Source organism: Apostichopus japonicus, chromosome 16 (assembly GCF_037975245.1).
Source record: "Apostichopus japonicus isolate 1M-3 chromosome 16, ASM3797524v1, whole genome shotgun sequence".
Taxonomy (NCBI): Eukaryota; Metazoa; Echinodermata; class Holothuroidea; order Aspidochirotida; family Stichopodidae; genus Apostichopus; species Apostichopus japonicus.
Genome location: NC_092576.1, coordinates 16,628,507 through 16,653,815, shown reverse-complemented (window position 1 = coordinate 16,653,815; position 25,309 = coordinate 16,628,507). Strand labels below are relative to the sequence as shown.

General features: G+C 34.8%; 3 protein-coding genes across 23 annotated transcripts in view; 2 read left to right on the top strand and 1 right to left on the bottom strand.

Annotated features, from left to right (window-relative positions):
- Positions 1 to 215: 215 nt before the first annotated feature.
- The window catches only part of LOC139982975 (uncharacterized), a 68,672-nt gene continuing 43,578 nt past the window's right edge, over positions 216 to 25,309 (bottom strand). For 6 of the 17 annotated variants that reach the window (XM_071996238.1, XM_071996244.1, XM_071996243.1 and 3 more), the window contains 16 exons: positions 24,862 to 24,933; positions 24,198 to 24,269; positions 22,447 to 22,518; positions 10,444 to 10,515; positions 9,917 to 9,988; positions 9,058 to 9,129; positions 7,569 to 7,640; positions 6,951 to 7,103; positions 6,777 to 6,842; positions 5,858 to 5,923; positions 5,502 to 5,573; positions 5,009 to 5,074; positions 4,451 to 4,629; positions 2,198 to 3,768; positions 1,795 to 1,918; positions 216 to 1,017 (listed from right to left, as the gene is read on the bottom strand). In XM_071996238.1, coding sequence (XP_071852339.1) covers positions 842 to 1,017; positions 1,795 to 1,918; positions 2,198 to 3,768; positions 4,451 to 4,629; positions 5,009 to 5,074; positions 5,502 to 5,573; positions 5,858 to 5,923; positions 6,777 to 6,842; positions 6,951 to 7,103; positions 7,569 to 7,640; positions 9,058 to 9,129; positions 9,917 to 9,988; positions 10,444 to 10,515; positions 22,447 to 22,518; positions 24,198 to 24,269; positions 24,862 to 24,933 — 2,977 coding nt within the window. In that variant the 3' untranslated portion in view covers positions 216 to 841. The remainder of the gene's footprint in view (positions 1,018 to 1,794; positions 1,919 to 2,197; positions 3,769 to 4,450; positions 4,630 to 5,008; positions 5,075 to 5,501; positions 5,574 to 5,857; positions 5,924 to 6,776; positions 6,843 to 6,950; positions 7,104 to 7,568; positions 7,641 to 9,057; positions 9,130 to 9,916; positions 9,989 to 10,443; positions 10,516 to 22,446; positions 22,519 to 24,197; positions 24,270 to 24,861; positions 24,934 to 25,309) is intronic. The other 11 variants (XM_071996246.1, XM_071996249.1, XM_071996255.1 and 8 more) reach the window with 9 other exon arrangements.
- Positions 11,542 to 16,690, top strand: LOC139982988 (uncharacterized). Of its 3 annotated transcripts, none has more exons than XM_071996313.1 (4): positions 11,542 to 11,700; positions 12,827 to 12,991; positions 14,246 to 14,364; positions 14,877 to 16,690. In XM_071996313.1, the coding sequence occupies exons 2-4, from the start codon at positions 12,848 to 12,850 to the stop codon at positions 14,959 to 14,961; spliced, it is 348 nt and encodes a 115-aa protein (XP_071852414.1). In that variant the 5' UTR covers positions 11,542 to 11,700; positions 12,827 to 12,847; the 3' UTR covers positions 14,962 to 16,690. The 3 variants fall into 3 exon arrangements, with proteins under 3 accessions (XP_071852414.1, XP_071852413.1, XP_071852412.1); XM_071996312.1 differs by lacking the exon at positions 11,542 to 11,700 and adding an exon at positions 11,807 to 11,872; XM_071996311.1 differs by lacking the exon at positions 11,542 to 11,700 and adding an exon at positions 11,855 to 11,905.
- LOC139982989 (uncharacterized) lies at positions 16,859 to 22,107 on the top strand. Of its 3 annotated transcripts, none has more exons than XM_071996315.1 (4): positions 16,859 to 17,146; positions 18,242 to 18,406; positions 19,654 to 19,772; positions 20,284 to 22,107. In XM_071996315.1, the coding sequence occupies exons 2-4, from the start codon at positions 18,263 to 18,265 to the stop codon at positions 20,366 to 20,368; spliced, it is 348 nt and encodes a 115-aa protein (XP_071852416.1). In that variant the 5' UTR covers positions 16,859 to 17,146; positions 18,242 to 18,262; the 3' UTR covers positions 20,369 to 22,107. The 3 variants fall into 3 exon arrangements, with proteins under 3 accessions (XP_071852416.1, XP_071852415.1, XP_071852417.1); XM_071996314.1 differs by having other exon boundaries at positions 16,859 to 17,314; XM_071996316.1 differs by having other exon boundaries at positions 16,860 to 17,108.

Sequence of the window (25,309 nt, the reverse complement as noted above, 5' to 3'; positions counted from 1 at the left end):
GATTAAATGTGTTACTCCAAGCAGAAATTCCCCAGGCACGACTTTAAAGATGTCATTGTTTCGTGCAGAATAAGTCAGAGGAGACATGTTAATAATTAACAACAACTCGTATCTAAAAGTCTGGGAAACACTTCCAAGGACACCGATTTGAGTGAGTTTTATAGCAGAGTACTTAGATTAAATCTGTAAGAGAAGACGATTTTGGAAAAAAAATATGGTATTTTGACCCGACTAGCTTGTCCGGTTATTAGTATTATAGATATGACGCATGTATTATCAAGAATTCAATTGCATTAAATGATAAAGTATCAACGTTTTATTGTAAATACGCTTTGCGTGTGTAGATGGCCATATTCTGTAAAGGCCTTAACGCTGGTATACGTTTAAAACAGCATATTTGCTATGAGAATTTTCGACAGAGACTATACATATATATGTCGCACTAGGATATAAAGAAACCAATGTCTGGTTGTTCATCATTTAACATAATTTTTATCAAAAATGTGAATAATTAAAGTTAGAAGTTGTAAATAGAGACTGAGAGTAATTCGTGCAACGTTACCCTTAGCCTGTGCTGTTTATCACATTTATATTTACATACCATTAAGCAACACGTTATGATTGAAGTGAGAAACGTCTTGTCAAAATAAACTGAGTATTTGACATTACTTGCAATTCATTTCACTTATTGCATTTAGTAAATACTTCACAATTGTCTCAATATAATTCAAGGCATTTTACATGCGAAATTAGCTAGTAACTTTTCATGCTTTCAGAAAGAAGTATAGAAAGATTAATAATCCACGTGATTAAAATAAGAAATTATTTACGAAATCTGTAATTACTTTAACTTTTCCTCTGTCTGGATATTAGATTTATCGTCAATCAACGGTACTTGTTTTGGTCGGATCTTACAAAGACGTTTCCCCCTCCGTAGCGCATTGACTGCACAAGTCATAACTTTGTTGTGGACTTGTAGCTTTCCTAGGATATGGAAGACGTTCATCAAAAGTTCTCCTGTGTTTTAAGAGAAAGAAAATGGTTAACGTGATATATTGTTCCGTTTTTGTATAAATTCCACTATATATATATATATATATATATATATATATATATATATATATATATATATATATATATATATATATATATATATATATATGTTACTTTAAACAACTTACAATATTTATAGTCCAAAGTGAGCGTACAGGTAGCACTAAAGCTCAATTTAAGTTGACTTCATTAACTGTTTCGACTTTCGGAAGTAAGGCCGTAATGACTGGAGAGGCCCTAAGTGTTTTTATTCCGGAATCAGAAGACAATTTTCATGGAACGATAAATATATTTGTTTTCAAAATTTATAGCTAAAGATTCTAAGCAATCTACCCATATCTCCAGTATAAAACGTTAAGATGATGCAGTTGATATTTTGTTACAAATATTAAAACTAACGAGGTTAATGCAGTGATAAAGTTAACAAATCTGACTCAAGCGTAACTCATCATTTTTGCAACAATCTGATAAATATACGAGATATTTTATATGAAAAGGATCAATATAAAATTTTGTTGCAAATTGTTAAGTTGATATCAATTGATATATTGAGAATTTGGCAGTTTTCAGTTTTAAGATTTTAGGAATGTTTCATTTTGTTTCGAATTGTTGATATATTAACTCAACAATTTATCAATTTGTGTAAAATCGCTAACCATATTGACATGTAGATCTTACCATTTTGATAGGACCTTAATGTTTCAATTTTTTTCAGTTATAATAAGTTAAATTATCACTTACCAAACACAATAGCTATTACAATAAGGTTCAAAAGTATCAAAAACACAGTGAGACCATCTTCGGATTCATCGTGATCAATTGCAGCGATAAGAACATTAATCAGGATCGCTGTTAGAGCAAACATCTGAAAAAGAAACGAAAGCGAATATGTTTACTGGAATTGTATATCATTAGATTAAGAAGGATTTATAACATTTAGGAATTATATGAAATATTATGAATAACTGAATAATGCAAAAGCAGTTAGTAGGTTAAATAATCAATAAACAAATTGTTGGAATTCTAATTAACCGGGGACTATCGATTCTAACGTTATCAAGATATTTGTCTGCTATGTGACAATTATTTATTTTATACAGTAATTAATGAAACATACGTATTCAATATATTTCGTAATATTTACCTGAAGTTTTTGTTCAAATGAGCTCTTCATCGGTAAGTATCGTGCATGTAGAATCAAGAACAGGACTGAGATACCGATGGTTAGAAGAACTGTCACTCTGTTTTCCCAGCCAAGCAACGTGATTAAAACGGTTTGTGTAACCTTTCGGATCAGTTCGAGGATTTCCCAAAACCAATATTTGTCTTTGTAATTCTCGCAGAGAATAGTTACCCATATGGGAGTACTGCTATGGGTGATATCGTCAGTATTAGTGACCGGATTAGTGATATCGTCTCCACGTGATACTGGACTGCTAAGGGTGCGCTCATGATATGATAATTCAGATCGCTTTTTCCACAAAAAGAAAAGCAGGCAAAACGGAAACGCAATCACATACAACACAGTTGCAACGAAAGCCAAGATTTGATACGTTTGTAATGATTTGCATTCAATTGCAAAATCAGATCGAAGAACTTCAACACAGTATTTTCTGTTTTCATCCCAGCAAAATCGTTTGCAAGCGCGTGGGTAGAGCTGGAAAATTATGGTACAGATCGGTGGGTAAGTCAGAAACAAGATAGCCAACATGTACGTTAGAAGCTTTGATTTAGTCCCTGGCAAACTAATGCGATAATAACATTTCTTTACTTGGTATATTACAAAAGGTACAACCATGATTAAAAGCAGGAATGTCATTGCGATGATAAATTCAAGTTTTGCGTTTATCTTCAGATCTTTCACAAAACAATTAGGACGAATGAATATTCGCAAGATGTTCAATTCAATGTATGCAACAAATTCACCAATGACGTACAAGTTTCCTGCCCAATTTAACTCATGAAGGGAAGTGAAAAATTCACCAACAACTTGATAGAATCCAAGAACTATTTTGAACCTAGAGATAAACATGTCAATAAGAGCTCTCTTTGTACTATGGAGAACCTTGCTTTTCTGTTTTTTGTATTGCCAAACAAGCAGAACATAAACACATATAACCAGTAGTAAGATGCCAATGACTTCAAGGATACTGTAAACTAACTCGGGACATTCCAAGCATTGGCCTAGAACAATGTAATAATTACTGATACATTTGGAACACATTATTCCCTCGTAGCCAGTTTCGCATGTGCCTTCGATATCAGTATTGTTATTTATGCAGCTTTCGCTTCGCGGACAAGAATGAACGTTTGGTAAGTCTCCGGAGTATTTCGTTGTTGAAGGATCGAAATTGGCCGATTCTGTCATTAGGTTCGCTACAAAGCTTTTGTACTCAGTGAGATTTGCTCCTGGATATTCCCAGTTCCAAAAGTAACCCTTTCTTAATGTCTTGTAGTCCTTTCCATAACAATCCAGAACATCATTTTCGCAAATCTGACACACATTAAAACGGTCAGTCCTTGCATAACCATCCATACAGAAGCAGGCTCTGAATCCTGCGTGTATAGTTTTGTTCGTTCCTTCTGGACAGACGATGCAATCATCGCTGCTGACTCCTTCACCAAGGGGAACGTATGTTCCCGCGTTGCATTTCTTGCATTCTACTTTGTTTGGGCTATTTGATACTTTGGCAATATCGTCTTGATAGTAACCTCCTGTGGAAACAAAAAGAAAATCTATATCCAAGCTATCTATGAATCGCTTTTTTGTTCTACTCCTTCGCAGGAACTTAATATGGTAGAACAGCGTGGTACATGTCGTGTTATTGAGCAACCTCATAACAGCCAGCTGGCTTAATGTGTGTCTAACATGAGATCAAAATTAGTTGGTCGAATGTTTTTTACATACATTATTATTGTGGCAGAAGATATTTTACTGGGATGACCCAATCATATTTATTCTAAAATGGAAAAACCATTTTAAAATCAAACAAGATGATAACATATTTTTTTATTGCTTTATTTCAATTCATAATAAACATATGATACCGATTGTCGTAACCCTGATTTCTGAAATGTGTACATCGGCATGTTTAGGACAAAGCCAAAACTAGTTTCACGAATATGAAACCGTTTGCGTTTAAAGCTATGCATATAAATCATGTGAAATGACAGTTCGCAGCGTCATTTCGCGTCACAATATCAGCATCATGGAGCACGCAACTTACCAAATAATTATGCCTGCCACATTTCGTAATCCTGCTAATGCAGTGAATCTCAATGACAATGTTTTTTATCGGTCTCGTATGGTCCAATTCCCCTGTTGAAGTCTGCGCCAACTGGATATTGAATCACACCAATATCAATCTTAATAAATATATATGGTATTGCTTAATACCTGGTGGACATGGTTGACATCCTCCAGTTGTTTTGCCGTAAAATCCCTGCTTACACGGTGAACATATGTGCGATTTCATGTCTCTGGAATCGCATTCAAACCCTGATGCCATTAACGAATTTACAACTGTTGAGTCGGTAATTCTGAGGTTGAAAGAAAAGTCTCGGCTTAGGCATAAACTTTTGGAGAGAAAAAAGAAGATAATTAATAACAATTAACTTCTTAAATGTTAACTAGTTTATACAGTTTGAACAGGAGGGGGGTCGGTTGGGGTGGGGATGGGGTAATTTTACAGCTGCTATTGGTTGGAGTTGTAGATGGCAGATGCCATCAGGAACTGCATCATTTGCAGTCATGTCCATGTTTCTAACACAGGTATTAAACAATTTATTTGTACTAGGCCTTACCCTGTTTACATCAATAACTCACTCTATTAAATACCACCTAGCAACGTTGAAATCCTTTAAATTGGACCAAACCTATCGCACAAGGCTTGTTTCAGGAGATGATTTAGTCACACAATTAGCTTTATTTATTAGTAAACATTCTAATCCTTACATTTTCGTTTGAAATCCTTCAAATGTTGGGAACTCAATGGATTGAATTTTGTCACAGGCAACGTACCTTTAAGAAAAAACAACAGAATTATTAGACGTTAGGAATTCTGCACGTCGAAATTATGCATCGCCATTGAAGATATTATGAACAAAACCACAAAGCAAAGCCATTCATTTCAAAAGTTTCTGTTAATCACAGCAAATTAATTATATTTACTCATTTTAAACTTGAGTTGATAAATTTGATAAAAAATATTGTTAAACGATTCATGACATACGGAAGACACATATCCAAAGGTTGGAATATTATGCACATTTTGGGAAACTTATAAAAGTGAAATGGTGACTGTAGCAATGAGAGAAAATTTGTTTTCTATATTATTTCGTAAAATTTAATCAAACTTGTAAATATAGCTGGTAATGATTCGACTTGAAACGCATTCGACTCGTTAGAACTGTGCTGTTCAATAGATGAAGGTTAGTAGATATCTTACAGTGTAAGATGTCCGCTGTGGTTTGACACAAATTCCAAATCCAGGTTAGAAATGGTATTGCCATACAAGTGACTGTAGCGCAAAAGAAAAACAAATGAAAATATAAGGTGTAAATACTTCCTGCGTATGAATATGCCTACGTGCAGTGAAATATGTATCTTTTTCTGATATTGGTCACATATGCAGAATATGGGTTAGATGGAGAGTCCGTAACCTCACGCATATAGCACCAACAGGACGCAACATACTTTAATTTGCCTGCAGTTAATAAAAATGACCGAATTAATGAATAACGAGTAACAACGTTAGTGTACGAATGAGAATGGAAGATGTCATTTTGCTGTTGCTATACTTACAGTTCATTCAGTACTTGTCCAAAAGTATTTGCTCGCAATTCAGAAATTTCGTTGTTGAATAAATACCTTTAATGAAAAACCAATAAGTTCTTGATAAGTTAATATAAGTAAATGCAAAACGAAAACAAAATGGAAAGTGGTATTTCTCCTATAGCTTTTTCTTGTTCGCAAAATATTCATTATAATGCTACATCTCTGAATGGAATGCTCCATAATTGCCAGAAAAAAATTAATAACGTGCCTTCCTGAATGTTAATGTTAGTTTTTAAACTTAATAACTCAAACAAAACGTGTTATTTTAACTTTCTAAAAGCAGCAGAGCACTATTGGAACACACAATTAATACCTATTGTCCAAATGCGACCAATGTGTTATGTGCTGTGAACATATTTGTTGTGGCCTGAATAAAAACTAGTTCTATTTTATGTTGTATATAGACACTGCCGTTTATCCAGAAATTGTGGGAACAGAAAAACATTGCAGTTATGATTAAAAAAAATGATATCTAAAACAAATATAATAAAGGAAGTGTTCCCAATTTTGTCTCCTCCTAAATTATCGTCGGACGTCTCGTATGATTTTATTCTTACTCCGAAGAGGTAAATATTCGGCTAACACTAGATGAATTAAACTTTAGGCTCGCCCTATAGGAACCCCATATGATCGTAGTTCCTGGGCCCCCAAATTAACCGTTTCTCAGCTGGGACTGTGCGTTTTTCAGTCTGATTAGTCGAACTGAAAAGAGAGGTCAATGAAATTCACGCGCTATTCACCCGGTGTGTAATTGAATAGCAGAAAAGCAAGAGGAAAATATGAAAAGAAGAAGCATGATTTTTGCCATTGTGGTTACCCCTCTGCTCCCCCACCTCCTCTCCTCCCTTCTTCTCCCCCGAAAAAAAAACGATTCTGCAAAACTTACAACTTTTGAGGTCCAGCAATGAAAGCAAATGGTTCAATCGTGTGGATGTTGTTATCAAAGATTAACCTATTTTAAGACACAAAAAGACGGAGGAACATAATGTAGTGTCGAAAACATTTAATATTATGTGATCTTCGTACCGGAAAATATATCATTACAGAGTGTTATACTTACAAAATTTTTAAATTGTAGAGACCTCTGAAAACCTCTTCTGTGATGTAGGTAATGTTGTTCTTGTTTAGGTATACAGTACGGATGTTCATATGACCACCCTCCGACGGCAGAAGGATTCTTGGGAGGTGTTTGATTCTGTTTCCATGGAGATATCTAGAAAATAATATATAGAACATTTAGCAATAATTGAATGGATTAAACTGGGAATTGAATTAATTGCCATTCATCGAACTCGAATATTGCAACGAATCAACCATTTGGAATTAATTTGGTATTGGGAAGTTTGAATAGTATAAGGGACGCAGCTAAAAGTCAGCTAAATACATCCCACAACTTTCATATTATACGCTATGCAGCCTGCACAAAATACGCTACGTAGCTAAGATACAGTTTATAGCGTACATAAAAATGCGTTTTGCAGTTAAAATATAATACTCTACACAGCTAGGAGACAGCTGAAGACAGCTCACAACTTTCATAGAATACCAGCAGCGCCATCTCTCTTCCACAATTCCTAAACTCTCCTCATTATACGCTACGCAAAATGTGTCATAGACTATACTATGGGTACGTTATCGATACCAGGTTTACTTATTAAAAGTACATTTGAACACTTACAACTCTCTCAGTATAGAGAGATCAGCAAATATCTGATCTGGCATAACCGTCAAATAATTAAAAGACAAGTCCCTGAAAGACAGAAGAATAAATGCTGTGTAAGAATGTGTAAAATAACTAGCCATGCAATAATTTCTTTTCGTATTCTATTGCATATTATGTTCGAGTTAAGCGGATAAAAAATGTAAGTTTAGGTCGTACTTAAACATTCTACATTATACACCCGTACAAAATTAGCTAACAAAAGCTTACCAGTAGCGATATAACAATAAAAGTATCAAGCAAAAGTTATACAGACATGTCTCTAATTGTCAGTTCTCCGAGGTCTTTAGAATCTATCTATCGATCTATATATCTATCCATCCATCCATCCATCCATCCATCCATCCATCCATCCATCCATCCATCCATCCATCCATCCATCCATCCATCCATCCATCCATCCATCCATCCATCCATCCATCCATCCATCCATCCATCCATCCATCCATCCATCCATCCATCCATCCATCCATCCATCCATCCATCCATCCATCCATCCATCCATCCATCCATCCATCCATCCATCCATCCATCCATCCATCCATCCATCCATCCATCCATCCATCCATCCATCCATCCATCCATCCATCCATCCATCCATCCATCCATCCATCCATCCATCCATCCATCCATCCATCCATCCATCCATCCATCCATCCATCCATCCATCCATCCATCCATCCATCCATCCATCCATCCATCCATCCATCCATCCATCTATCCATCCATCTATCTATCTATCCATATATCTATCTATCCATCTATCTATCTATTTATCTATCTATCATTCTAAGAGCGTCTATAAAAGAGCGTCAGCGTGCAAGCGTCAACGTGCAATACATTGCGAAACAGTTACTGTACATGTACAGATCAATGTTCCTTTTATAACAAAACCACACGTTATCATACCTATTTAGCAAATATATATACTTGTTTCATCCACAAGTCTGTAAAAATTATTTTACACGTTTAGCAAGATGTTAATCTCATATACGTATTTGGTTAATGGTTCTCCATTAATAACCATATTTCTTGTTGATAAAAGTCACTGAAACTGGCCAATTAAGCAATCATACTATCTTTCGTTCCTACTAATTATTTTTACCGATATACTATCCTGGTTTCCAATGACATATTAAGGACCTTTCTATTACATATAAAAGAAATACTTACAACAGCTCAAGATTTATGACATAAATGAAATAGAATGAAAGACTCTTACAGGAATACAAAGAGTTTTCATAATTAAAACACTTATCATCCTTTCGATCTACACTCGACATCAATATTATTAAGTACAAAATTTAAATAAGCGAAAACGAAAGACTAGTACAGACAGTTTTATAATGCATTTTTTCAATTACCGACAAAGGAGAGCTTCATAATTAAGCCACTTGTCATCCTTTGAATGGACACTAAACATCAATAGTATAAAAAAAAAACTTACAGCTTCCAAAGTCTTGTTTGATTAAAAAATATATTCTCTGGGAGAGATGCCAATTTGTTGTTAGACAGATCCCTGAAGGAAAAAGGCAACTTGTTATGTATACAAAAGTTGGTGTGCATAACTTGTCGATCCTAGCAGGATCTTCTTCGGAGACCAATTAGAACACAAAAAGAGAGACAGTTGGACAAACAACTAAACTGGACAATTAAAGTGTGATTTTGTCAGAAATAACTTCATTAACAACCACTTCCAGTGTATTTAATGGAGGATCAAATTTTTGTCCTTTTGGTTATGGACAAAACTTTGCATGTTTTGGTTCAATACGTTTTAATAACTCTGAACTAGATTATGGTAGGCTTTGATCACATGTCAAAACTACGAGACTATATTCCTTCTTAAATATGTATTGTAGGAAATACATGTGAATGATTTCATTAGTAGAAGAGATTGAAGAGATTGAAAAGATGCAAAATGTTATATTATCACATTTGTTTTGAATTATCGAAACTTGGATTTTATAAATTACTTGTATTTATTCTAATGATAATAATACGACAATAACAAATTATGAAGGTGTATAATAATACATCAAGTTATTGCTATAACAGCATCAGTTTATTTAAACAGATTACGAAAAGCTATTATCAACAAGTTTATTAACTCAAGAGGAAAGCTAATTCACATGTCAAGTTGCATCATTTAAGCTCTATAACGTTAGAGACGTTATGATCATTGCACAACGATAACGAAACTGTAATGATGAAATACCAATTTATGAAATAATGATCATAGAACAGCACAGTTATTTGTGTCATGGTTAAAATGAAATAAAAAAGTTCAGATCTTCACGTAAACTTACAAATTTTGCAGATAAATCAAGTTGGAAAATGTTTGTCCTGAGAGAACCGTCAAGCTATTGTTGTTGAGCTTTCTGCAAAGAATAACTACATAACGTTGCTTGTTCACAGTAAATAATCCGTAATGCTTACCTGTTACTACTCTATCTTTTAAAAGTCAAGAAGAACTAATTAGTTTCAATTAGTACGTCAGTGTAAACAAGAAGCGTATACTGTAGCAACGGGCCTTATAACGATCAATACGTAATAAATAAAGGATATGATGTTTTTTCATCCAAGCATGAATACTGGGACGATCTATTGCTCGAACATTTTTTATGAGGGTTTTATCAACATTTCATGTAACTGATAGTAATAACTGTTTCTTAATGGAAATATATACATTTATACATTAGTGGGTGATATATATATATATATATATATATATATATATATATATATATATATATATATATATATATATATATATATATATATATATATTATTTCTATTAAAACATATAACACTTTATAATTTTAGTTAACATACAGAACCCATAAATGCTTTTGACTAGCAAATATATTTTCGGGAAGGCCTTCTAGGTTGTTGCTTTGCAGGTCTCTGTAATAAATATAGAAATAACATCGCAAATAAATAGCCAAATTAATGTTTTATTTGGAGGAAGAAAAAGCAACGTTTAGTACTTGCATTACGCATGTTAATCTATCGAAAAACATTTTAAGTATGTTAAAAGATAACCATGTAGACCATTCATATGATATGATCTGATATTATGTAACCGGATAGTCATAAGTAACGTTCGTTTTGAAACAACTAAAAATGGGTAAAATTCTTTTTTATACATTCTCACAATAACAGCATAATGTAATGTTCAATTAATTGCGCAAAGCATGCAAATGAAATATGTCGACGTTAAATCTGAAATCATGATTCCTTCCATTAGTATAAAGTATACCGTGATTTACATGCATATACGCAATTCGTTCAACAGAATATTTGGTAATTTACTGAAAGGAGTGTTTTGAACCTGACATGTATTAGGTGATAATCTATCTGAACAATGACGAACAACATACTACTCAAACCAATTGATAGAGTTAAGGCTTCAAACCCACTTGAGTGATAACCAATCACAATAATGGTTAACAACATATCACTAAAAACTATCAAATATAGTTCAGTTACAGTCATGTAAGTGATAAATATTCACAATAATGACGATAATAACCGTATACACACACATTCAAAGCGCCAGGGGTGTACTCTCTACAATCATAACACTTGGGTAATACGCCCTTAATGACAGTTATTCACAGCCAATTTATATGATTTAACACACCAGTAGAATCCCTGTGATCTAGTGGTACGGACTCCGGTTCGTGACACGAAGATCCGGGTTCGATTCCTACCTTCGCCAGATGATTACCAAAAAAGGCAGAGACCGGCCGTCAGGTGCAATTTTTCTGGTGTGTTATTCTTTATTGATTTACTACACTCTAAAAACTGAAGTGCTAATTTAGTAGCTCCAACACGGTGCTAGTCATCAATTAGCACTTTAAGAGCTAGTATCTCAACCTTCAAGTGTTAAATAACTTGCACCATACCAAAGTGCTATAGCCGCAGTTGTGACGCACTGCACTTGTTAAGTGCTGAAAGTTTCGTATTAACTTTTGATTGGCTGAAGGCGGTGACGTCAGTAACATGCAACAACGCTATTGGTTATAACCAAATAGTTGCATATCGCATCGCTAGACGTGACAACTGACGAACGTTCCACCGGCAGACGTAAGTTTCTGAATTGAAATCTGTGATTTTTCTCCAGAGTAAGGAATATTTGAAAGCTGATATGGCGACCTTTCATGAAATTTGAGTGATCATTCATGTTTTCAATAACCTAGCTTTGCTGATGACGTCGGGAATTTCCTTGAAAAATACCTCAGTCGACGTCTTAGTGATGGTAGCCTACCACTTATTTCATAGGTCTATTCACGTATGTAAATGCCAAATGCGCTCTGATATAACATTAGGCTATGCCAAGTTTATGATTGGGCGTATAAAGGCCTAGCCGACCTCCTTATTGTAACATTTATAAGGCCTAACTTTATGGCCGCAAATGGCGATTCGATTGAGGTGTACTACTGGTACTACAGTCTATTGCGTTTGTACAAGTGGCCATCACAGAGTCTTAACGTATTAGAGAGGCAGGCCCAATGCAATAAGTATTGGTATTGGTTTATATGCCAATGCCTAAAGAATATGAGCCGATGGCCGCTAGACGGCCACAAGAGAACGTTTTGGACGGCCTGTCACTCCATATTACGCTTTGAATTTGTGGTAGCCTAGCCTAGGTCTAACATTATTGTGGTAACAGGGCTAACGTTGTGTTGTTAATGTTACTTTGCAGTGTAAGGTCTGTGTGTGATTGCCGACTACAAAATGAAGTAGCCTACAAAGTACAAGTACAAACCATACTTCACAGTCATACATTATTCAGGTTTAAAGAAAAATTAAAGTAAATGTAAAAATAAAATAATGATCAGAGTAATTGTATACATCCTATTCTTATTTGACCTTCATAGTGTTTCCCATATTTCATGCATCGCTTAATGTTGTGTACCCAAATGTTTGCCTTGTTCGCACCTATCAAGGAAGGCCTACTATAAGTATCTTTTTCTTTTGAAATGAAGACTCCCAATGTAAATATGCTTCATTTAAGATGTTCTGTCATGGAAAGTGAAAGACTATAGATAGGCTTAATTTTCCAATTAATTTGAAACAAATTTCGGTGAAACTTTAAACATGCTTTTTTTTTATACTGTTTATAGACTCAAACTTTTGCAGAAAAATGAAAGAAACCTGACATGTTTTGGGATTCATTGCATGTTTTCTTGTTCTATTCTTTTACTTGTAGATTTTGCAAGACTTTAAGCAGATGTATGGAGATCAGGTCGCCAATAACTTTTTGATGAAATGGGAGGGTACATTCCCGCTTCATTTGGAAGTACATAGCATGTACTCACCAACTCAGCTCTGCGGGACCTTCAGTTTGAATTTGAAGAAACAGAAAAGTCTGAGGGTATGTTTCAAAAAAGTGCTAACATTTTGTAGTCATGTGGCTCTCATTGTGCAAGTTCAGTCAAGTTTTCTGTAGTGAATATTTGGTATGTTAGCTCTTTAAAAGACTGCTATAGGTGAAATCATGTACAGAAAAGTGGCAATGCTGTTAACAGTTTGTCTGGTACCCAACTTTCTTTAAACATACATGGAAGAAATGAATGAAAGTGATTAAACTAAAACTGAATTACATTCCAATCTAGATTTTGAAGAAGACTTAAGTTCTGACACCATAGAAGCTGGTGGGAGCTTATGTGATTGGTGGGCATCTACCTGTCTAACTATAGTTCATTAAGTGGTATTATCTCCTGCAGTCTTATGTGAATTTTCAAGTACTGGGGCTAACTTGGCTAAACTGATCCATGGGAGGGGACCCATCACGAATGTATCCAAAAATTGAGGTCAAAGATCATTTAAGTGTCAATTCAGGCTGCAGCGTGTGAATCAAAAATAGCCAGATCATTATCAGATTGCTCGCAAATTGTTGAAATCAGTGGATTAAAACTTGTATCCAGATTTCAGATCAAAGGTAATAACTATTGGGTCTAAATTTGTAGCCAGTTCTTAGGCCCATTCACTAAAATTGATTAAGCTGGCAATCCTGTTCACTTTTGCTTTAATTCCAGCTGTGGAGTAAGGGTAAACTGAAGGAAATTTGTTTCTTGAGCCACGTACTGTTAAAGCGCTGTGGGTGGAGGGGTGTGTTATTATTCTAGAAACATTCTAGAACCAATGTTGTAAGTCTGGTGGTGTAGGGTTGTACCTGTATAGCCACTTGCTTGGTTCATTCATTGATACGAGTTACTGTACCACTTGATGCCTTAGTTTCCTCCATCCAACAGTGTATTCAATAAGCAAAAGTATTAATTTCCTGGCATAACCAATTTCAATTATAGAAGAATCCCAGAAATCCTTCAGTCGTCCACCATATTTATTTTAGTGACTTTGAAAAGACCTATAACTGTGAAATTGACATAGGCCTATGTAATTGGGTTCAGTGGACATAAAAGTATATCAGAATAATGTTTTTTTTTTTTTTGGCATGCAGTGCCTATGTGTAATTTGTATATTGCAATTTCTAGAGCAAGTAGTAGGAACAAACAATTACTAACTGACACGTCACACTATTTTGTTGACATATACATCTGTTTTGTTGAGATATGTAATCTGTTTTTATGTTTTTCATTATTAAGAAACTTTTCATTTTCTTCTTTAGAACATGCATCCAGGTACGGTCTCTTTGCATAGGTTCACCTATTGCCGTCTTTCAACACAAGGAAAAGTAGAAAATGCAGTCGAGATGACAATGTCCGTTACTTCATCGCCTGGCAACCAGTAAGTTGTTTTGTGTGTTCAGTGGGAAAGATCTGCCAAAATTCATGCAGAGTGATCAATCTTTAACCATTTGAGCCTAGGGGATATTGGTACTGACATTCTGTCCTCTAGGCCTCAGCCCCTTGGCTCAATCTGTGCTGGGCGGTCCAGGTAGGTGCTCTTATTAAATGTGTCTTTCCTTCAGGAGATAAGAGTCAACCACATAAAACTATCTGATCCAGATGTGGGTTAATGTAGACTATTCTGTACCTGAGCCAGATAATCCTGTATTATATATCAAGTTATATCTGCATATTTTTGTAGCTGGTTAGTCATTAATATGGATTTTATATTTGGTTAAAATATGGCACAAGCCAGGCAGCAGTTCAGGCAAGATACATAATAGTACGGTTAGTGATGCAAGCAGGATGTGAAGTAATTGTCAGCTGGACTAGTTGAAGTTTTCAGAGGTTACTAGAGAAATCGGCACTATTTTGGAAATTAATGCATGAATTAATTTCCTTTCTTCTTAGATCGGAACAAATGTGGAAGAATATGCAAAGAAAAGCCAACTCAGCAGAAAACAGCCACACCTCTTGGCCATTGGAAGCAATGTGACTGACTTGCAGCAGTTTTTTGTAGTTCTGGATGGAGTTGCCCTACCTGTTTCCAGGCAAGCATGTGGAATTGTAGCAGCTACAGATATTCTAATGAAAGTTCATTATGTTTTTATTGTAGCATATGCAGTGCAGCTCACAGATTTCTACACCTTTATCCAAACTGTGGTGTATGGCATACCTCCATCAGGTCAAAAGATAAGTAATCGTGTTAAGGAGATAAGGATTGCTTTGCAAAATGTGGAGTAGAGACTGTTCACAGTTTAGTTTAAAAGCATAAAGGAAAGTTTTTGGCAAGCATGTCTGAAAATTTATTCGTTTTAATTACAAGCATTAATCTCTTTCATGATTTCTCATAATGTTTCTTAAGTAAGTTGCAATGGCCATTTTGTAGTAGAAAAACATGCCGTATGTTTTATCTTTGGGATCAGTGTTTCAATTCTTGTAATCCTTTAGAGCTTAGTATGTAGCTATTATATAAAGTGTAGTTGGATTTTTGACATTAACAGAATTATAAGGCCTACAACACAGGGTAAACAAATACAAAACTGACCACTACACAACTTAGACCCACATATATCTCTAAAATCATCTCCAGATGAACCTGGTTGTGATGGATAAATCAAGTTTTGACCAGTTATTCAGGTTGTACAGTTGATAATTTAAGTTGCTTATAAACATGGGAGGGATACTGCTTGCACCAGATCTCAGCCACAGCCACTCATATGAATTACTCATTAATAATTAATGACTCACAATATGTCAGGCACTTGCTCGCCCTTGGGAGCGTAGGTTTATCTAACTTAGTCTTGATTGGGTGTTGTCACTGTTATTTTTATCTTGTTTTAAAACATTCATTCAGACTGTTAGAGGATATTCAGTGTTTCAGTTTATTTTTGACCCATTTGGGGATCAAGTTGGTGTTATTTTCATTTGACTTCATGAAAAGAGTGGAGTGAATAGGTTTGAAGATGTTGTTCAAAATATGAGACCATGGAAACTCAACCTCATTGGGTGGTAAAAACTGGGTTGTTTATTTATTTAATTTTTGTCCAATCTGAGATCTTATCCAGTTGGAATCTGGATTTTAGGGGTGCATAGTCCCATCTACTGTCAATATCACTTAGTACTAATACAGTAAATTACTATCATGTTTTAACTTAGTAACATCCATGGCTAAATGTAAACATAAAGTTAGGCTAGAACACTATGCATGGATATACTCTAGCACTTCTGGTCAACAGCCTTAAATTTTTATAGTAAACAAAGGGCTTAGCTGACATACTTAAGCTAATCTGTCTACACTATATGGTTTAAGTCTAACTCATGATTTTTTATTTCTCAAGTACAGGAAGCAATAAAAGAAAGAAAGAAAAGAAATGTGTTCCCTTTTATTTCAGTCAGGAGATGCTGTGTTTTGACCTACCCTTTACATTCCATATTTTGCAAGTGATACAGATTCTGAGTCTACAGTTAGTGGTGCTCTGTACACCCTAATACTGACCTAAGGACTTGCACTTACAGGTGCCTACTTTGCTCTTTCCAGTGCTGGTGGTAGCACTTAAAGTGCGGGACTGTTGCAGCACTTTTCAGGTGCTGGTATAGTTAGCACCATTGAGAGTGTTATTTATAGCACTTAGGGTGCTGTCCCTCTCAGGGCTCTTGGAAAGTGCTGTAAAATAGCACTCTATGTGCTGTTTTCAGCACTTTGGTTTTTAGAGTGTATGTATACATATATAAATATACATATATACATAATAAATCAAAGGAGAATAACATATGTAATATAATAATAATAATAAATATATATATATATATATATATATACATGAATATTTATATATATATATATATACACTCTAAAAACTGAAGTGCTAATTTAGTAGCTCCAACACGGTGCTAGTCATCAATTGGCACTTTAAGAGCTAGTATCTAAACCTTCAAGTGTTAAATAACTTGCACCATACCAAAGTGCTATCGCCGTAGTTGTGATGCACTGCACTTATTAAGTGCTGAAAGTTTCGTATTAACTTTTGATTGGCTGAAGGCGATGACGTCAGTAACATGCAACAACGCTATTGGTTATAACCAAATAGTTGCATATCGCATCGCTAGACGTGACAACTGACGAACGTTCCAACGGCAGACGTAAGTTTCTGAATTGAAATCTGTAAATATTCTCCAGAGTAAGGAAATTTTGAAAGCTGATATGGCGACCTTTAATGAAATTTGAGTGATCATTCATGTTTTCAATAACCTAGCTTTGCTGATGACGTCGGGAATTCCCTTGAAATAATTGCTCTGTCGACGTCTTAGTGATGGTAGCCTACCACTGATTTCATAGGTCTATTCACGTATGTAAATGCCAAATGCGCTCTGATATAACATTAGGCTATGCCAAGTTTATGATTGGGCGTTTATAGGCCTAGCCTACCTCCTTGTTGTAACATTTATAAGGCCTAACTTTATGGCCGCCAATGGCGATTCGATTGAGGTGTGCTACTGGTACTACAGTTTACTATGTTTGCACAAGTGGCCATCACACAGTCTTAACGTATAAGAGAGGCAGGCCCAATGCAATAAGTATTGGTTTAGGCCCATATGCCAATGCCTAAAGAATACGAGCCGATGGCCGCTAGACGGCCACAAGAAAACGTTTAGGAAGGCCTGCCAACCCATATTACGCTTTGAATTTGTGGTAGCCTAGGCCTAACAGTATTGTGGTAACAGGCCTAACATTGGTGTTGTTAATGTTACTTTGCAGTGTAAGGTCTGTGTATGATTGCCGACTACAAAATGAAGTAGCCTACAAAGTACAAGTACAAACCATACTTCCCAGTCATTCTCATACATTATTCAGGTTTAAAGAAAAATTAAAGTTAATGTAAACATAAAATAATGATCAGAGTAATTGTATACATCCTATTCTTATTTGACCTTGATAGTGTTTCCCATAATTCATGCATCGCTTAATGTTGTGTACCCTAATGTTTGCCTTGTTTGCACCTATCAAGGAAGGCCTACTATAGGTATGTTTTCCTTTTGAAATGATGACTCCCAATGTAAATATGCTTCATTTAAGATGTTCTGTCATGAAAAGTGAAAGAATATAGGTAGGCTAAATTTTCCAATTAATTTGAAACAAATTTTGGTGAAACTTTAAACATGCTTTTTTTGGATCAAATCTGTTTATAGACTCGAGCTTTTGCAGAAAAATGAAAGAAACCTGACATGTTTTGGGATTCATCGCATGTTTTCTTGTTTTAATCTTGTACTTGTAGATTTCGCAAGACTTTGAGCAGATGTATGGAGATCAGGTCGCCAATAACTTTTTGATGAAATGTGGGGAACATTCCCGCCTCATTTGGAAGTACATAGTACATGTAGTACCAACTCAGCTCTGCGGGACCTTCAGTTTGAATTTGAAGAAACAGAAAAGTCTGAGGGTATGTTTAAAAAAAGTGCTAACATTTTGTAGTCATGTGACTCTCATTGTGCAAGTTCAGTCAAGTTTTCTGTAGTGAATATTTGGTATGTTAGCTCTATAAAAGACTGCTATAGGTAAAATCATCTACAAAAAAGTGGCAATGCTGTTAACAGATTGTCTGGTACCCAACTTTCTTTAAACATACATGGAAGAAATGAATAAAAGTGATTAAACTGAAACTGAATTACATTCCAATCTAGATTTTGAAGAAGACTTAAGTTCTGACACCATCGAAGCTGGTGGGAGCTTATATGATTGGTGGGCATCTACCTGTCTAACGATAGTTCATTAAGTGGTATTATCTCCTGCAGTCTTATGTGAATTTTCAAGTACTGAAGCTAACTTGGCTAAACTGATCCATGGGAGGGGACCCATCACAAATGTATCCAAAAATTGAGGTCAAAGATCATTTAAGTGTCAATTCAGGCTGCAGCGTGTGAATCAAAAATAGCCAGATCATTATCAGATTGCTCGCAAATTGTTGAAATCAGTGGATTAAAACTTGTATCCAGATTTCAGATCAAAGGTTATAACTATTGGGTCTAAATTTGTAGCCAGTTCTTAGGCCCATGCACTAAAATTGACTAAGCTGGCAATCCTTTTCAGTTTTGCTTTAATTCCAGCTGTGGAGTAAGAGTAAACTGAAGGAAATTTGTTTCTTGAGCCACGTACTGTTAAAGCGCTGTGGGTGGAGGGGTGTGTTATTATTCTAGAAACATTCTAGAACCAATGTTGTAGGTCTGGTGGTGTAGGGTTGTACCTGTATAGCTCTTGCTTGGTTCATTCATTGATACAAGTTACTGTACCACTTGATGCCTTAGTTTCCTCCATCCAAGAGTGTACTCAATAAGCAAAAGTATTAATTTCCTGGTCTAACCAATTTCAATTATAGAAGCATCCCAGAAATCCTTTCAGTCTTTCACCATATTTATTTTAGTGACTTTGAAAAGACCTATGACTGTGAAATTGACACAGGTCTTTGTAATTTGGGTTCAGTGGACATAAAAGTATATCAGAATAATGTTTTTTTTTTTATCTTGGCTATATGTAATTTGTATATTGCAATTTCTAGAGCAAGTAGTAGGAACAAACAATTACTAACTGACACGTCACACTATTTTGTTGACATATACATCTGTTTTGTTGAGATATGTAATCTGTTTTTATGTTTTTCATTATTAAGAAACTTTTTATTTTCTTCTTTAGAACATGCATCCATGTACGGTCTGTTTGCTTTGGTTCACCTATTGCCGTCTTTCAACACAAGGAAAAGTGGAAAATGCAGTCGAGATGACAATGTCCGTTTCTTCATCGCCTGACAACCAGTAAGTTGTTTTGTGTGTTGAGTGGGAAAGATCTGCCAAAATTCATGCAGAGTGATCATTCTTTAGCCATTTGAGCCTAGGGGATATTGGTGCTGACATTCTGTCCTCTAGGCCTCAGCCCCTTGGCTCAATCTGCGCTGGGCGGTCCAGGTAGGTGCTCTTATTAAATGTGTCTTTCCTTCAGGAGATAAGAGTCAACCACATAAAACTATCTGATACAGATGTGGGTCAATGTAGACTATTCTGTACCTGAGCCAGATAATCCTTTATTATATATCAAGTTATACCTGCATATCTTTTTAGCTGGTTAGATATTAACATGGATTTTATATTTGGTTAAAATATGGCACTAGCCAGGCAGCAGTTCAGGCAAGATACATAATAGTACGGTAAGTGATGCAAGCAGGATGTGAACCAATTGTCACCCGGACTAGTTGAAGTTTTCAGAGGTTACTAGAGAAATTGGCACTATTTTGGAAATTAATGCTTGCTTAATTTATTTTCTTCTTAGATCGGCACAAATGTGGAAGAATATGCAAAGAAAAGCCAACTCAGCAGAAAACAGCCACACCTCCTGGCCATTGGAAGCAATGTGACTGACTTGCAGCAGTTTTTTTGTAGTTCTGGATGGAGTTGCCCTACCTGTTTCCAGGCAAGCATGTGGAATTGTAGCAGCTACAGATATTTTAATGAAAGTTCATTATGTTTTTAATGTAGCATATGCGGTGCAGCTCACAGATTTCTACACCTTTATCCAAACTGTGTTGTATGGCATACCCCTATCAGGTCAAAAGATAAGTAATCATGTTAAGGAGATAAGGATTGCTTTGCAAAATGTGGAGTAGAGACTGTTCACAGTTTAGTTTAAAAGCATTAAGGAAAGTTTGTTGCAAGCATGTCTTAAAATTTATTCGTTTTAATTACTAGCATTACAGTAATCTCTTTCAAGATTTCTCTTAACGTTTCTTAAGTTACAATGGCCATTTTGTAGTAGAAAAAACATGCCGTATGTTTTTACTTTGGGATCAATGTTTCAATTCTAGTAATCCTTTAGAGCTCAGTATGTACGTACCTATTATATAAAGTGTAGTTGGATTTTTGACATTAACAGAAATATAAGGCCTACAACACAGGGTTAACAAATACAAAACTGAACACTAGACAACTTAGACCCACATATATCTCTAAAATCATCTCCAGATGAACCTGGTTATGATGGATAAACTCAGGTTTTGACCAGTTATTCAGGTTGTACAGTTGATGATTTAAGTTTGGGCTTATAAAAATGGGAGGGATACTGCTTGCACCAGATCTCAGCCACAGCCACTCACACAAATTACTCATTAGTAATTAATGACTCACAATGTGTCAGGTACTTGCTCGCCCTTCGGGAGCGTAGGTTTACCTAACTTAGTCTTGATTGGGTGTTGTCACTGTTAATTTTATCATGTTTTAAAACATTTATTCAGACTGTTAGATGTTATTCAGTGTTATGTTTCAGTTTAATTTTGCCCCATTTGGGGATCAAGTTGGTGTTATTTTCATTTGACTTCATTAAAAGAGTGGAGTGAATAGGTTTGAAGGTGCTGTCCAAAATAAGGGACTATGGGAACAAAGCCTCATTGGGTGGTGAAAAATGTTTTTTTTTTTAATTTAATTTTTTTCCAATCTAAGATCTTTTCCAGTTGGAATCTGGATTTTACTGGATTTTAGGGGTGCATAATAGTCCCATCTCCTGTAAATATCACACGGTACTAATACAGAAAATTAATATCATGTTTGAAAATTGTAACATCCATGGCTAAATGTAAACATAAAGTTAGGCTAGAACACTATGCATGGATATACTCTAGCACTTCTGGTCAACAGCCTTAAATTTTTATAGTAACCAAAGGGTTTAGCTGAGACACTTAAGCTAATCCGTCTACACTTTAAGTCTAACTTATGAATTTTTATTTCTGAAGTACAGGAAGCAATAAAAGAAAGATAGAAAAGAAAAAATGTGTTCCCTTTTATTTCAGTCAGGAGATACTGTGTTTTGACCCATCCTTTGCATTCCACCTTTTGCAAGTGATACAGATTAATACGGACTTGCACTTACAGGTGCTATATTTGCTCTTTCCAGTGCTGGTGGTAGCACTTAAAGTGCGGGACTGTTGTAGCACTTTTCAGGTGCTTGTATAGTTAGCACCTTTGAGAGTGCTGTTTATAGCACTTAGGGTGCTGTCCCTCTCAGGGCTCTTGGGAAGTGCTGTAAAATAGCACTCTATGTGCTGTTTTCAGCACTTTGGTTTTTAGAGTGTATATATATATATATATATATATATATATATATATATATATATATATATATATATATATATATATATATATATATATATATATATACGGTTATTATCGTCATTATTGTTAATATTTATCACGATCAATACGTATGAAATAAATGATATTATGTTTTTTAATCTGAGCATGAATACTGGGACGATCTATGGCTCGAAAATTTATTATGAAAGCTAGGTTTTATCAACATTTCATGTTGCTGATAGCAATTACTATTTGTTGATGGATTTCTACACATTTGGGGATGATATATATATATATATATATATATATATATATATTATTGCTTTTAAACCTTGTAATGCTATACGAATAAGAATGTTAGTATACATACAGTTCCCATAAACGCGTTTGACTAGCAAACATATGTTCAGGAAGAGCCGTCAAGTTGTTTTGATTAAGTAACCTGAAAAGAACCAAGAATCATGTTTTGCATGTGACAATGCTTGAAAGTGGAAAGTATATAACTCTATGATATGTTTCTTTTGTCTCTATAAATGGATGTTTAGTGAATTCTCCGTTGGCGTGGATAAGGTATTACGATACACGGTCTGGACAAATTTTCCTTTTCAAATAAAAATTTAACCTTCTAGGTTGTTGCTATGCAGATCTCTGTAATAAATATAGAAATAACATCGCAAATAAATAGTCAAATTAATATTTCATTTGTAGGAAGAAAAAGCAACGTTTAGTACTTGCATTACGCATGTTAATCTATTAAAAAAAATTAAGTATGTTTACAGATAACCATGTAGACCATTCATATGATATGATCTGAAATGATGTAACCTGATAGTCATAAGTAGCGTTTGTTTTGAAACAACTAAAATTTGGGTAAATAACCCTTCTTTCATTCACTCTCACAATAACAGCGTAATATAATGTTCACTAAAATGCGCAAAGTATGCAAATGAAACATTTGTCGACGTTCAATCAGAACACATGATTCCTTCCATTAGTATAAAGTCTACCGTGATTTACATGCATATACACAATCCTTTCGACAGAATATTAGGTAGATTACTGAAAGGAGTGTTTATAGCCTGACATTTATCAGGTGATTAACTATCAGAACAATGACGAACAACATACTACTCGAAGCATTTTGATAGAATTACGTCTTCAAACCCACTTGAGTGATAACCAATCAGCGAAAGAATTGAATGTGTAGCAAGTTATATGACAGATATATAGTAAATAAATAAGAACAACACACAATTTCTCATTTAAGGCTTGGCTTGCCTATAGAGAGTGGTTATTCTGTCTTAATTGTCAGATTCAAAGCACCAGGGGTGCTCTCTGTACAATCATAACACTTGGGCAATACGCTTTCAATGACAGTTATACAAAGCCAATATTTCTTTAATTCAATGTGAGATTTTGATATAATTCATAAAACCGGCGGAGAAACAGCATGGTAAACACTTTATATAAATATTGATTTACAGGAAATCACTCTTTTTAGTCAACAATATTGTTATCATTATCACATTATACAAACATCACCTTCATAAGGATTTTATAATTAGACATAAATAATACATAATTTAATAAGTTTACTGATCCTTAACATAGCTGCAAGTGATATTGTCTCTTGTATAAATTTCAAAATACGAAAAGGAAAAACAAAGATATTGGAATAAACTATATTAATAAGTACTATTTTGTCCTTCCTATTTGTAAATTCTTTCTCTGCATGTAAACTTGCATCCTTTAAATTCTTATTTTGAACAAAACAGAACTGTTGTATCATCAGCAAAAAGAACAACGTTTGATTTTGAGGATGTTGAATGAATATTAGTAATATACATAAATGAAAAGTAATGGCCCGTTACAGTTCAGTTTAGATGAGGATGTTCCATTAAAGTGAACATACTAGACCCTGTTTCCCAAGTTACCTGCAATTCAGTCATATATTATGAACATGGGACAATCCTACAATCATGGAGATTTGTACACAAGTTATAGTTCGAAAGGACATTTCACGTAACATATGTGCGCAGGCAAATATGTTTGAGAAAATGAATTGAACATGTACAAAAACATAATATAAATAGGGCTTAGTGAAAAAAAAAAGAAACTTACAGCTCATCAAGATTCGATAGATTAGAAAATATATGCATTGGGAGATATCCCAACTTGTTTGAATCCAGGAATCTGTAAGTAATATGTATATCATACGATAACAGAGGTATAATGGTTGGCTACACCGTAAGATCTCATACTGTGTGTAACTGCAGGGGTCCTTATATGAAAGTCAAATTGTGAGACGAAAACATTCGTTTTTGCCTTTGCCACACTTTATTTCATGCGTTAGTCCACTCAGACATTTACCGGAATTATACAGTTAATTTAACGCTTACGTGATTTTACGGAATTCGTTTTCTTTTCAGGAGTGTGCAAATTCATTTTTTTTTTTATTAATCTCATCATTGCGAAATCTTACAAAGCCAACGAAGAAATCGCATACGTGAATCGAAAACATAACCAGAGAGCAAATGAGAGATACCAATTTGACCGTGCCCTTAAAGGAACAATTGTACATTTGTTATTGCTACGTTACCGTGCACTATTCTAACCCAGTTTGCAAGTTATATTCGTCAAAAAAGTTCCATAACCGAACATTCATCCAGATGGAAGAACACGAAATCCAAACACGATATAATGATGAATAGTCATTGAATATTTTTAAATAATCAATCAATTTATTTACTTGAATTATTATAATGGTAAATATATGTAAACTTACAAAAGCTGTAAGGAAATCAAATCGGAAAATATATGTTCAGGAAGAGTAGTCAAGTTGTTATCACTAAGTAACCTGAAAAGAAACAAGAATTATATTTTGCATGTGACAATGCTCGAAAGTGGAAAGTATATAACTCTATGATATGTTTCTTTCTTCTTAATAACTGGGTGTTTAGTGATTTCTTGGATAAGGTATTACGATACACGATCTTGACAAGGTTTCCTTCACAAGCAAAAATTTAACCTTCTAGGTTGTTGCTATGCAGATCTCTGTAATAAATATAGAAATAACATCGCAAATAAATAGCCAAATGAATGTTTTATTTGGAGGAAGAAAAAGCAACGTTTTGTACTTGCATTACGCATGTTAATCTATTGAAAAACATTTTAGTATGTTAACAGATAACCATGTAGACCATTCATATGATATGATCTAAAATGATGTAACC